The 13,387-nt window shown below is 42.8% G+C and overlaps 2 protein-coding genes across 17 annotated transcripts in view; both read right to left on the reverse strand.

The window, feature by feature from the left end:
* Window positions 1–6,962: 6,962 nt before the first annotated feature.
* Window positions 6,963–9,924, reverse strand: LOC127923682 (gastrula zinc finger protein XlCGF17.1-like). Of its 15 annotated transcripts, none has more exons than XM_052507730.1 (4): window positions 8,946–9,924; window positions 7,943–8,640; window positions 7,657–7,705; window positions 6,963–7,506 (listed from the first exon to the last, which is right to left on the reverse strand). In XM_052507730.1, exon 1 carries the CDS (start codon window positions 9,922–9,924, stop codon window positions 8,977–8,979), a length of 948 nt encoding a protein of 315 aa, XP_052363690.1. In that variant the 3' UTR covers window positions 6,963–7,506; window positions 7,657–7,705; window positions 7,943–8,640; window positions 8,946–8,976. The 15 variants fall into 15 exon arrangements, with proteins under 15 accessions (XP_052363690.1, XP_052363686.1, XP_052363685.1 ...); XM_052507725.1 differs by lacking the exon at window positions 7,657–7,705 and adding an exon at window positions 7,793–7,892 and having other exon boundaries at window positions 7,498–7,656; XM_052507731.1 differs by lacking the exons at window positions 6,963–7,506; window positions 7,657–7,705 and adding exons at window positions 7,753–7,792; window positions 7,843–7,892.
* A 5-nt stretch (window positions 9,925–9,929) lies between these two features.
* Window positions 9,930–13,387, reverse strand: part of LOC118382369 (zinc finger protein 345-like) — a 47,758-nt gene continuing 44,300 nt past the window's right edge. For both annotated transcript variants that reach the window (XM_052507714.1, XM_052507715.1), the window contains 2 exons: window positions 10,229–10,633; window positions 9,930–10,075 (listed from right to left, as the gene is read on the reverse strand). In XM_052507714.1, coding sequence (XP_052363674.1) covers window positions 9,930–10,075; window positions 10,229–10,633 — 551 coding nt within the window. The remainder of the gene's footprint in view (window positions 10,076–10,228; window positions 10,634–13,387) is intronic.

Raw genomic sequence — 13,387 nt, forward strand, 5'->3', positions numbered from 1 at the left:
AGGCAGGTTGGAGCGTTGGACTAGTTAACCGAAGGTTGCAAATTCAAATCCCCGAGCTGACAAGGTACAAATCTGTCATTCTGCCCCTGAACAAGGCAATTAACCCACTGTTCCTAGGTCGTCATTGAAAATAAGAATTTGTTTTTAACTGACTTGCCTAGTAAAATAAAGGTAAAATACAATTTTTAAATGTGCTGTGTTTGAAGCGTTTTGGGATTCTATGAAAAACCCTATAGAAGTGTAATAAATTATTAGTAGTAGTGTATTGTAAATCCCAGTAATATACTTCTGACGAGGGGGAGCCAACCCTTCTCACGCATCGCTAGTGGAGAAAAGCAACGAGTAGTAACAACTTTTACAAGTTGTAGATCACAAATCTTACTCTAAATACATTTAATTGTCTTCATTTTTCGGTTCCGCTTCCTCAACCATGAAACACATTTTCTGAAGCCTGTTTTGTTGGGTGGGGCTTAGAATTTACTTCCATGAAAATTAGACCATTGGAATTTACTTCCTGGATTGAAATAGCTGTGAAAGCGACGGCAAAGATGATGGATATACTGACAGGATACATGTCTCTCCGTTGGGAGTCGATGTCCACAAAAGCGGCACCGCTTCAAGTTTTGAATATTCAATGAGGGTTGTTGACGTCAACCGCCGTTATTCAATAGGGAGAGATGCTATGCCCCATATCATGAATATGCATAGCCATCTTGAGACACCGCGGATTTAAAGTGTTTTTTTTTCTTCTTAAATTTGCGGGGATGTCACGTGTCCTACTTATATAAGTACACTCGTAACAACTTAAGCTTTACGAAACGTCTATTAGACCAAATAAAACTCAGGTAGCAAATAATGATTTGTTGTTGAACAAATCCGACAATCTCTTTGGCCTCCATACAAAACTCCTTGCTTGGTGGGCGAAACAGCGCCACCTGCTGGAGAGAGAAAGATTTCCCGCCGAGTTGGACACTGTTCTTTTTCCTCTGGTGAGGGCCACTTCCACGTTACTTCTGGGTCGTGTCCCATAATCTCTTGAATGGGCTTCAAGATTATATGATCAACGTCATGAAAACACGGTCATTTGAGATATATACATTTGCTCATAAACCGTTGCCTTTTATCAAAATATTTGACGCTCAGAAACGAATACCCATCTCCTAAAGTTAGAAATGTGAACTACCACTCTTGCAGCCTTGTTACCATACTGGAGCGTGGTAAAAATATTATACTGGGTTTTGTGACTGAACCTGCAAGTGGGTTTGTTTGTAGTCCTGCAAACCAGACTGTATAAAATAAGGACGAAGCCATCAATGGCGTCACCCCATTGTTTTCTATGTGAAGTCTCAGTGGCGCGTTTCAAGATCAGGAAGTGTCATTTCAGCATGTCGCCATCTTGCTATATGGAGGAGTTTTTGGAAAGATCACATGCAGTTTGAGTTATTCCAGGAAGTGACGTTGAAGGCTCGCTCAGTACTGCTCCCTTTCATTGGGATGTGTGTGATTTTAAAAATAATCGGTTCAAGGAGATACCTTGTTTGGGGGCGGCAGGTAGCCTAGTGGTTAGAGCGTTGGACTAGTAACCGGTTACTAGATCAAACCCCCGAGCTGACAACGTAAAAATCTGTCGTTCTGCCCCTGAACAGGCAGTTAAACCCACTGCTCCTAGGCTGTCATTGAAATTAAGAATTTGTTCTTAACTGACTTGGTCAAAAGTATTGGTCATATTGTGTAACGAAAAAATAATGTGAACGAATATTGACTATGAAGTTTGCCATATTCCCATTGATTATAATGGGGGACTCTAAACTTTCTGAAAACACTGCCTCAGTACACCGGTCGGTCTTGATATCCTAAATGAGAGCAGGCAGCTTGTTCTCTCCTGCTGCAAACTCTCGAAAGATAGTCATATACAGCTGTTGGGAGTTGTAGTTTATGATGAATGAAATCTAACCTTTTGGCTTCGTACTCCTTGGGCATCAAATAAGTTGAAAACCGATATGGTAAGTACATTTTACTATGCAGTTCCTGTCAAAAGTTTGGACACACCTACTCATTCAAGGGTTTTTCTACATTGTAGAATAATAGTGAAAACATCACAACTATGAAATAACACATATGGAGTCATGTAGTAATCAACAAAATGTTAAATACATCAAAATAGATTTACCATTTTTCAAAGTAGCCACCCTTTGCCTTGATGACAGCTTTGAATTCTCTCAACCAGCTTCCTGAGGTAGTCACCTGCAGTGGTGTAAAGTACTGAAGTTAAAGTACTAGTTACATTTGGAATGTTTAGCAGGACAGGAAAATGGTCTAATTCACACACTTATCAAGAGAACATCCGTGGTCATTCCTACTGCCTCTGATCTGGCGGAATAACTAAACAGAGAACATCCCTGGTCATCCCGACTGTCTCTGATCTGGCGGAATAACTAAACAGAGAACATCCCTGGTCATCCCGACTGTCTCTGATCTGGCGGAATAACTAAACACAAATGCTTCGTTTGTAAATGATGTCCGAGTGTTGGAGCCCCTGGCTCTGTAAATAAAACACACAAAAAAAAAGAAAATTGTCCCATCTGGTTTTCTAAATACAAGGAAGTTGTAATTAGTAATACTTCTACTTATGATAGTTAAGTATATTTCAAATCAAATACTTTTAGACTTTTACTCAAGTAGTATTTTACTGGGTGACTTTCACTTAAGTAATTTTCTAATAAAGGTATCTATACTTTTACTCATATGACAATTTGGTACTTTTTCTACCACTGGTGACCTGGAATGCATTTCAATTAACAGGTGTGCCTTGTTCAAAGTTCATTTGTGGAGTTTCTTTCCTTCTTAATGTGTTTGAGACGATCAGTTGTGTTGTGACAAGGTAGGGTTGGTTTACAGAAGATAGCCCTATTTGGTAAAAGACCAAGTCCACATTATGGCAAGAACAGCTCAACATAACAAAGAGAAACAACAGTCCATCATTACTTTAAGACACGAAGATCAGTCAATCCGTCAAATGTAAATAACTTTGAAACTTTCCTCGAATGCAGTCGCAAAAACCATCGAGCGCTATGATGAACCTGGCTCTCATTTGTTTTTCAACAGGACAATGACCCAAAACACACCCCCAGGCTGTGTAAGGAGAGTGATAGAGGGCTGCATCAGATGACCTGGTCTCCACAATCACCCGACCTCAACCCAATCGAGATGGTTTGGGATAAGTTGGACCGCAGAGTGAAGGAAAAGCAGCCAACATGTGCTCAGCATATGAGGGAACTCCTTAAAGACTGTTGGGGGAAAAAAGCATTACTCATGAAGCTGGTTCAGAGAATGCCAAGAGTGTGCAAAGCTGTCATCAAGGCAAAGGGTGGCTACTTTGAATAATCTCAAATATATTTTTGTTTAAATATATTTTTGTTTAAATATCCATTTGTTTAACACTTGGTTACTACATAATTCCATGTGTTATTTCATAGTGTTGATGTCGTCACGATTGTTCTACAATGTAGAAAATAGTAGAAAAATAATGAAAACCCCTTAAATGAGTAGGTGTGTCCAAACCTTTGCCTGGTACTATGTATCTCAAATGAATTTGAAGATGCCCATTTTTAGCCTACAAAACCAGAACCCAGAAGTTAAAATGACACGTCACTTTCATAGGGTATTGAAATTCACCCCAACCCTGCAGTGCCATCTCTATTATCCTCTCCTCCATACCAGGTAACTCAGGTGTATCTTCTAACACACCTGAGGTAACTCTTGTTAATGGCATTTGCTTACTGTGTATCACAAATGAAAGAACCAATCAAAGTCATTATTTACTTGGCTCTTTATTTTTCGACAACACCACAGATAAACATATTTTCATAATATTTAGCCGTCTTTGAGTATCAACAACGAAATAAAAGAGAGCTGCTTGTAAACATACACCCGTGTTCTTCCAAGAAGCACAGTGCCTTCAATACCCCACAATGACTCAATACCCCACAATGACTCAATACCCCACAGTGCCTTCAATACCCCACAATGACTCAATACCCCACAGTGCCTTCAATACCCCACAATGACTCAATACCCCACAATGACTCAATACCCCACAATGCCCCAATACACCACCATGATTCAATACCCCACAATGAATCAATACCCCACAGTGCCTTCAATACCCCACAATGACTCAATACCCCACAGTGCCTTCAATACCCCACAATGACTCAATACCCCACAATGACTCAATACCCCACAGTGCCTTCAATACCCCACAATGACTCAATACCCCACAATGACTCAATACCCCACAGTGCCTTCAATACCCCACAATGACTCAATACCCCACAGTGCCTTCAGAAACTATTCAGACCCCTTGACCTTTTACACATTCTGTTACGTTACAGCCTTATTCTAAAATGGATTAACTATAAAATCCTCATCTATCTCCACACAACACCCCACAACGACACAATACCCCATAAAGACCCAATACCCCATAAAAACCCAATACCCCACAACGACACAATGCCCATAAAACCCAATATCCCACAATACCCCACAATGACTCAATACCCCATAATGCCAAATACACCATAAAAACCCAATACCCCACAATGCCCCATTACCCAACAACACAACACAATACCCCATTACCCCACATCAACACCCCATAAAAACCCAATACCCCACAATGCCACAACCCTACAATGCCACAACACCCCACAACGCCTCAATACCCCACCCACAATGTCACAATACCCCATAAAAACCCTATATCCCACAATGCCACAATACCACACAATGACTCAATACCCCATAATGCCAAATACACCATAAAAACCCAATACCCCACAATGCCCCATAAAAACCCAATACACCACAACGACACAATACCCCACAACACCCCACAATGCCACAATACCCCAACACCCCACAGTACCCCACAACGACTCAATACCCCACAACGACTCAATACCACAATACCACAACACACCACAATGCCACAATACCCCACAATGACTCAATACCCCACAATGCCACAATACCCCACAACGACTCAATACCACAATACCACAACACACCACAATGCCACACCCCACAATGCCACAATGCCCCAATACACCACCATGATTCAATACCCCACAATGCCCCATAAAACCCAATACCCCACAAAGACTTAATACCCCATAATGCCACAATACCCCCATAAAAACCCAATACCCCACAACGACTCAATACCCCACAATGCCCCAATACACCACTATGATTCAATACCCCACAACAACTCAATACCCCACAACGACTTAATACCCCATAATGCAACAATACCCCATAAAAACCCAATACGACTCAATACCACACTATCCCCCACAGCGACACTATCCCCCACAGCGACACTATCCCCCACAGCGACACTATACCCCACAGCGACACTATCCCCCACAGCGACACTATCCCCCACAGCGACACTATCCCCCACAGCGACACTATCCCCCACAGCGACATTATCCCCCACAGTGACACTATACCCCACAGCGACACTATCCCCCACAGCGACAAAGCTGGAAAAAAACAAAACAAAAATATATTATTTAAATAAGTATTCAGACCCTTTGCTGAGACTCTAAATTGAGCTTAGGTGCATCCTGTTTCCATTGCTCAACCTTGAGATGTATCTACAACTTGATAGGAGTCCACCTGGTGTAAATTCAACTGACTGGACATGATTTGTCAAGGCACACACCTGTTTTTCAGCAGAAGGGACTGAAAGTCTAGTCAGGAGGGAAAGAAGAACAGAGCAAAGGACAGAGAGATCCTTGATGAAAACCTGCTCCAGAGATCTCAGACTGGGGCGAGGGTTCACCTTCCAACAGGACAACGACCCTAAAGCACACAGCCAAGACAACGCAGAAGTGACTTCGGGACAAGTCTCAATGTCCTTGAGCAGCCCAGCCAGAGCTCGGAATTGAACCCGATCAATCATCTCTGGAGAGACCTGAAAATAGCTGTGCAGCAACGCTCCCTATCCAACCTGACAGAGTTTAAGAGGATCTGTAGAGAAGAATGGGAGAAACTCACCAAATACAGGTGTGCCAAGCTTGTAGCGTCAAACCCAAGAAGACTATGCTGTAATCGCTGCCAAAGGCGCTTCAACAAAGAACTGAGTAAAGGGTCTGAATACTTACAGCTGAAGTCAGAAGTTTACATACACTTTGGTTGGAGTCATTAAAACTAATTTACATACACTTTGGTTGGAGTCATTAAAACTCATTTTTCAACCACTCCACAAATTTCTTGTTAACAAACTATAGTTTTGGCAAGTTGGTTAGGACATCTACTTTGTGCATAACACAAGTAATTTTTCCAAACATTGTTTACAGATTATTTCACTGTATCACAATTCCAGTGGGTCAGAAGTTTGCATACATTAAGTTGACTCTGCCTTTAAACAGCTTGGAAAATTCCAGACAATTATGTCATGGCTTTAGAAGCTTCTGATAGGCTATTTGAGTCAATTGGAGGTGTATCTGTGGATGTATTTCAAGGCCTACCTTCAAACTCAGTGCCTCTTTGCTTGACATCATGGGAAAATCAAAAGAAATCAGCCAAGAATTTCCCAATGCCTGAAGGTACCACGTTCATCTGTACAAACAATAGTACGCAAGTATAGACACCATGGGACCATGCAGCCATCATACCGCTCAGGAAGGAGCCGCATTCTGTCTCCTAGAGATGAACGTACTTTGTTGCGAAAAATAACAAATCAATCCCAGAACAACAGCAAAAGACCTGGTGATGATTCTGGAGGAAACGGGTACAAAAGTATCCACAGTAAAACAAGTCCTATATCGACATAACCTGAAAGGCCGCTCAGCAAGGAAGAAGCCACTGCTCCAAAACCGCCATAAAAAGCCAGACTACAGTTTGCAGCTGCACATGGGAACCAAGATCGTACTTTTGGAGAAATGTCCTCTGGTCTGATGAAACAAAAATAGTACTGTTTGGTCATAATGACCATCGTTATGTTTGGAGGAAAAAGAGGGAGGCTTTCAAGCCAAAGAAAACCATCCCGACTGTGAAGCACAGGGGTGGCAACATCATGTTGTGGGGGTGCTTTGCTGCAGGAGGGACTGGTGTTCTTCACAAAATAGATGGCTGCATGAGGGAGGAAAATTATGTGAATGAAGAAAATGAAGCTTGTGGAAGGCTTCTCAAAACATTTGACCCAAGTTAAACAATTTAAAGGCAATGCTACCAAATACTAATTGAGTGTTTGTAAACTTCTGACCCACTGAGGATGTGATGAAAGAAATAGAAGCTGAAATAAATAATTCTCTCAACTATTATTCTGACATTTCACATTCTTAAAATATAGTGGTGATCCTAACTGGGAATTTTTACTAGGATTAAATGTCAGGAATTGTGAAAAACGTATTTGAAATGTATTTGGCTAAGGAATATGTAAACCTCCGACTTCATCTGTATGTAAATGTGAAATTTCCGGGAAAAAAATACCTGTTTTTGCTTTGTCATTGGTGTGAATGTTGATGAGGGGAAAAAAATACCTGTTTTTGCTTTGTCATTGGTGTGAATGTTGATGAGGGGAAAAAAATACCTGTTTTTGCTTTGTCATTGGTGTGAATGTTGATGAGGGGAAAAAAATACCTGTTTTTGCTTTGTCATTGGTGTGAATGTTGATGAGGGGAAAAAATACCTGTTTTTGCTTTGTCATTGGTGTGAATGTTGATTTGCTGTTTTTGCTTTGTCATTGGTGTGAATGTTGATGAGGGGAATAAAATACCTGTTTTTGCTTTGTCATTGGTGTGAATGTTGATGAGGGGAAAAAATTACCTGTTTTTGCTTTGTCATTGGTGTGAATGTTGATGAGGGGAATAAAATACCTGTTTTTGCTTTGTCATTGGTGTGAATGTTGATGAGGGGAAAAAAATACCTGTTTTTGCTTTGTCATTGGTGTGAATGTTGATGAGGGGAAAAAAATCAATTTAATCCATTTTAAAATAAGGCTGTAACGTAAAAAAAAATGTGTAAAAAGTCTGAATACTTTCCCAATGCCCTGTATATATTTTAGGTCAAGATGTTCAGGGCTAGTTCTTGTTTCCCCCATGCTACCGTTGACATAAGAGGTTGCCTCCTCTTCATCTATGACACTATTGGCTCTTCAGTCTTGGGCTCTTCAGTCTTGACCCCGCCAGCCTGGTCCTCCTCAGGAAGTGAGATGTGGCGTCTCTTCTTGTGTCTCCCAAGACTCTGAGGAGTGTTGAGTCTCTGGCCACATTCGTCACAGCTGTAAGGTTTCTCTCCTGTATGAACTCTACTGTGTATGTTAAGGTCTGATGATCTTGTTAAAGCCTTCCCACAGACAAAACAGGGGTAAGGTTTTCTCCCCATGTGTCTCCTTTGTGTGTCCAAAAGTGTTGCTTCATTAGGTCTGTTCGTCTAAAACTCTTCCCACACACAGGACAGCTGTACGATTTCTCTCCTGTGTGCACTGTCATTTAGTCTTTTTCAGATCAAATAATCGTTGCCAGTCTTTCCCGCACACAGAGCAACTGTATCTCTGAGCTTTGAGATTCCCCTAGGTTTCTTTAGGTTCTCCTGATGTAGAGGTTCTCCCCTCCGAACTCTCATCTGTGTGAATGAGACAACACAGGTTAAAAGGTCCATTGCAGTGATGTGATTTCACGATGAGGTTGGGAAAAAAAAAATACTGTGAAAATATGAAAATAATAAAATTCTTGCTTGAGAATTTGCTCTTATCTACGAAGATATTTGTTTATTTTAATTGAAAACAATCACAGCAGGGTACTTAATAAAATAAAAATTCATATGGAGTTAAAAAATATATTGGCATTGGATTTTTAAATAAAAGAGCGATGTTCATTCAAAGTCAATATTGTATTCATGTAATTCATGGCTGTTCTGCTTCCACTTACCGAGACGATGAAGATCCCAACCAACCTCTTCTCAAGCTGAATGAATCAGACCACCAACTTCCTCATCTTCTCCCTCCCGCTCTCCTTCAGTTTTAACAGGGTTTTGAAACTCAACAGGTGTTAAACCAGCATGAGTTTTCTGATGTCTCTGAAGTTTTTGAGAACTAACGAAGCTCTGGCCACATTTAGGACATCTGTAAGGTTTCTCTCCTGTATGATATCTGTGGTGGACTTTAAGGCCTGCTGATCTTGCAAAACTCTTATCGCAGACAGAGCAGGAGAAAGGTTTCTCTCCAGTGTGTGTCCGGAAATGCTCCTTCAAGTAACGTGCTTCAGAAAAATTCTTCCCACACACAGAGCAGGAGTGGGATTTCCCTTCTATGTGCAACAGTCTGTGTTTACGCAGGGACGAAGCACATCCAAACCTCTTGTCACAATCAGGGCAAGGGTGTCGTTTCTCTCCAGTGTGCACTGACCGGTGGTCTTCAAGATACGCCTTCTCGCTGAAACTCTTCCCACACACAGAGCAACTATAAGGTCTCTTTCCTGTGTGAGTCTTCTCATGCTTCAGGAGTTGTTTAGACAAGGCAAAGCTTTGCTCACACATAGAACAGTGGTGGGGTTTCCCTGTGTGTTGCAGAGAGTGGTCCTTTAACTGATCTGGACGGCTGAAACTCTTTCCACAGACAGAGCAGGAGTGGGGTTTCTCTCCTGAGTGCATCAGGAAGTGTTCCTTCATGCGTGATTGTAAGCTAAAACCCTTCCCACACACAGAGCAGGAATAAGGTTTCTCTTCTGCGTGTAACCACTGGTGCCTTTTCAAGGCTGAGGCGAAACCAAACCTCTTGTCACATTTGGAGCAGACGTAAGGTTTCTCTCCAGTGTGCACTATCTGGTGGTCTTGAAGATGTCTTTTTACACGGAACTGCTTTCCACACACAGAGCAAGGGTATGGCTTTTCTCCTGTGTGTATTCTCATATGTATTAGCAGTTTTGATAACTTTTGCAGTCTTGTCCGCACACTGAACAGCAGTGAATTTTCTTAGCCGTGTGATTCCCCTGGTGTTGTTCAGGTAATCCTGATGTAGAGGGACTCCCTTCACTGTCAGAGCAGTGGTCAGGTCTCTCTGCTGTGGGATAAGATGGGATGGATAAACTATGTAAAAATTTGGAACTGTAACGAAAAATATTTTTTGTCCTGTGAATAACTGAAAGTTATACAAAGATGTATAAAAAAATGTTTTGCAATTTAAGCCCTTACAGAATAAGTACCTTTAACTTACCAAAAGCAGGATCCTCTTCCTCCTCTTTCACTATGATAACCAGTGCTGGTGTAAAACCATGACTCTCTCCTGTGTGCGTTCTCTGGTGTTTGGTAAGATTTGACGATGAAGAGAAACTCTCCCCGCACACGGCGCAACTGTACAGCTTCTCTCCTGTGTGCACCCTCTGGTGTTTTTTCAGGTTTCCTTTGTCACTGAATTGCTTCCCGCAGACAGAGCAGGAGTAAGGTTTTTCTCCTGTGTGAGTTCTCATGTGTATTTGTAGTTTTGATAACTTGTGACAGTTTTTTCCACAAACTGAACAGCAGTGAATCTTCTTAGCTGTGTGATTCCCCTGGTGTTGTTCAGGTAGTCCTGTTGTAGAGGGACTCACTTCACTCTCAGAGCAGTGGTCAGGTCTCTCTTCTGTGGTAACGACATAAATATGGATTAACTCAAATTAGTCAACACCCTGACTAAGTCAAAATGTATGTTCCTGACGAAACAGAAAATAAATATTGTAAATTTATAGGGTCCATACTTTTCTCAAAAATGCTACATGTTAGCTTTTCCCGTGAGATAACCTGGCACAGTTAGCCCTAAGCTAACCCCCAGAGGGATATTTTGAACCTCCAAATCAAGGTTGTTCCACTTACAATCAAATAAAATGTTATTAGTCGTGTACACAGTATCCTGCCGCTTTTATAGCAGGTGCAGCGAAATGCTTATGTTTCTAGCTCCAACAGTGCAGTGTTACCTAACAATACAAAACAAAACATACATTTTGGTGGGATTTGTATCAGAACAGTCCGGAATATATATACAATGTATAGACAGTATATGAATAGGAACGGTGTGTACAACAGTAGTTATATAGGACAAACATAGACTAGAATACAGTATATACATATGAGGTGTGTAAATCAGGATGTAAACATTATTAAAGTGACCAGCGTTCAATGTCTCTGTCCAGAGTGCAGCAGGCTAAGGTGGTAAAACACCTAGTAACAGTGTCTATGTCCATAGGGCAGCAGGCTAAGGTGGTAGTCACCTAGTAACAGTGTCTATGTCCATAGGGCAGCAGTCTAAGGGGGTAGCCAGTTAGTAACAGTGTCTATGTCCATAGGGCAGCAGGCTAAGGTGGTAGCCACCTAGTAACAGTGTCTATGTCCATAGGGCAGCAGGCTAAGGTGGTAGTCACCTAGTAACAGTGACTATGTCCATAGGGCAGCAGGTCTAAGGTGGTAGTCACCTAGTAACAGTGTCTATGTCCATAGGGCAGCAGGCTAAGGTGGTAGCCACCTAGTAACAGTGACTATGTCCATAGGGCAGCAGGTTAAGGTGGTAGTCAGTTAGTAACTGTGTCTATGTCCATAGGGCAGCAGGCTAAGGTGGTAGCCACCTAGTAACAGTGTCTATGTCCATAGGGCAGCAGGCTAAGGTGGTAGTCACCTAGTAACAGTGACTATGTCCATAGGGCAGCAGGTTAAGGTGGTAGCCAGTTAGTAACAATGTCTATGTCCATAGGGCAGCAGGCTAAGGTGGTAGCCAGCTAGTAACAGTGACTATGTCCATAGGGCAGCAGGCTAAGGTGGTAGCCAGCTAGTAACAGTGACTATGTCCATAGGGCAGCAGGCTAAGGTGGTAGCCAGCTAGTAACAGTGTCTATGTACATAGGGCAGCAGTCTAAGGTGGTAGCCAGCTAGTAACAGTGTCTATGTCCATAGGGCAGCAGTCTAAGGTGGTAGCCGGCTAGTAACAGTGTCTATGTCCATAGGGCAGCAGGCTAAGGTGGTAGCCGGCTAGTAACAGTGTCTATGTACATAGGGCAGCAGGCTAAGGTGGTAGCCGGCTAGTAACAGTGACTATGTCCATAGGGCAGCAGGCTAAGGTGGTAGCCAGCTAGTAACAGTGTCTATGTCCATAGGGCAGCAGTCTAAGGTGGTAGCCAGCTAGTAACAGTGTCTATGTCCATAGGGCAGCAGTCTAAGGTGGTAGCCAGCTAGTAACAGTGTCTATGTCCATAGGGCAGCAGGCTAAGGTGGTAGCCAGCTAGTAACAGTGTCTATGTCCATAGGGCAGCAGGCTAAGGTGGTAGCCACCTAGTAACAGTGTCTATGTCCATAGGGCAGCAGGCTAAGGTGGTAGCCAGCTAGTAACAGTGTCTATGTCCATAGGGCAGCAGTCTAAGGGGGTAGCCAGCTAGTAACAGTGTCTATGTCCATAGGGCAGCAGTCTAAGGTGGTAGCCAGCTAGTAACAGTGTCTATGTCCATAGGGCAGCAGTCTAAGGTGGTAGCCAGCTAGTAACAGTGTCTATGTCCATAGGGCAGCAGTCTAAGGTGGTAGCCAGTTAGTAACAGTGTCTATGTCCATAGGGCAGCAGTCTAAGGTGGTAGCCAGTTAGTAACAGTGTCTATGTCCATAGGGCAGCAGGCTAAGGTGGTAGCCAGCTAGTTACAGTGACTATGTCCATAGGGCAGCAGTCTAAGGTGGTAGCCACCTAGTAACAGTGACTATGTCCATAGTGCAGCAGGCTAAGGTGGTAGTCACCTAGTAACAGTGTCTATGTCCAGAGTGCAGCAGGCTAAGGTGGTAGTCACCTAGTAACAGTGTCTATGTCCATAGGGCAGCAGGCTAAGGTGGTAGTCACCTAGTAACAGTGTCTCTGTCCATAGTGCAGCAGGTTAAGGTGGTAGTCACCTAGTAACAGTGTCTCTGTCCAGAGTGCAGCAGGCTAAGGTGGTAGCCACCTAGTAACAGTGTCTATGTCCAGAGTGCAGCAGGTTAAGGTGGTAGTCACCTAGTAACAGTGTCTATGTCCAGAGTGCAGCAGGTTAAGGTGGTAGTCAGCTAGTAACAGTGTCTATGTCCATAGGGCAGCAGGCTAAGGTGGTAGCCAGCTAGTAACAGTGTCTCTGTCCATAGTGCAGCAGGTTAAGGTGGTAGCCACCTAGTAACAGTGTCTATGTCCATAGGGCAGCAGGCTAAGGTGGTAGCCAGCTAGTAACAGTGTCTCTGTCCATAGTGCAGCAGGTTAAGGTGGTAGCCACCTAGTAACAGTGTCTATGTCCATAGGGCAGCAGTCTAAGGTGGTAGTCACCTAGTAACAGTGTCTATGTCCATAGGGCAGCAGTCTAAGGTGGTAGTCACCTAGTAACAGTGTCTCTGTCCATAGGGC

This window comes from Oncorhynchus keta, unplaced genomic scaffold (assembly GCF_023373465.1).
Source record: "Oncorhynchus keta strain PuntledgeMale-10-30-2019 unplaced genomic scaffold, Oket_V2 Un_contig_3061_pilon_pilon, whole genome shotgun sequence".
In the NCBI taxonomy this organism is placed as follows: domain Eukaryota; kingdom Metazoa; phylum Chordata; class Actinopteri; order Salmoniformes; family Salmonidae; genus Oncorhynchus; species Oncorhynchus keta.

Bases quoted from the DNA above. Each gene is read 5' to 3' on its own strand.
- LOC127923682 (XM_052507730.1), bottom strand. From the start codon at position 9,924: ATGAGAATACACACAGGAGAAAAGCCATACCCTTGCTCTGTGTGTGGA.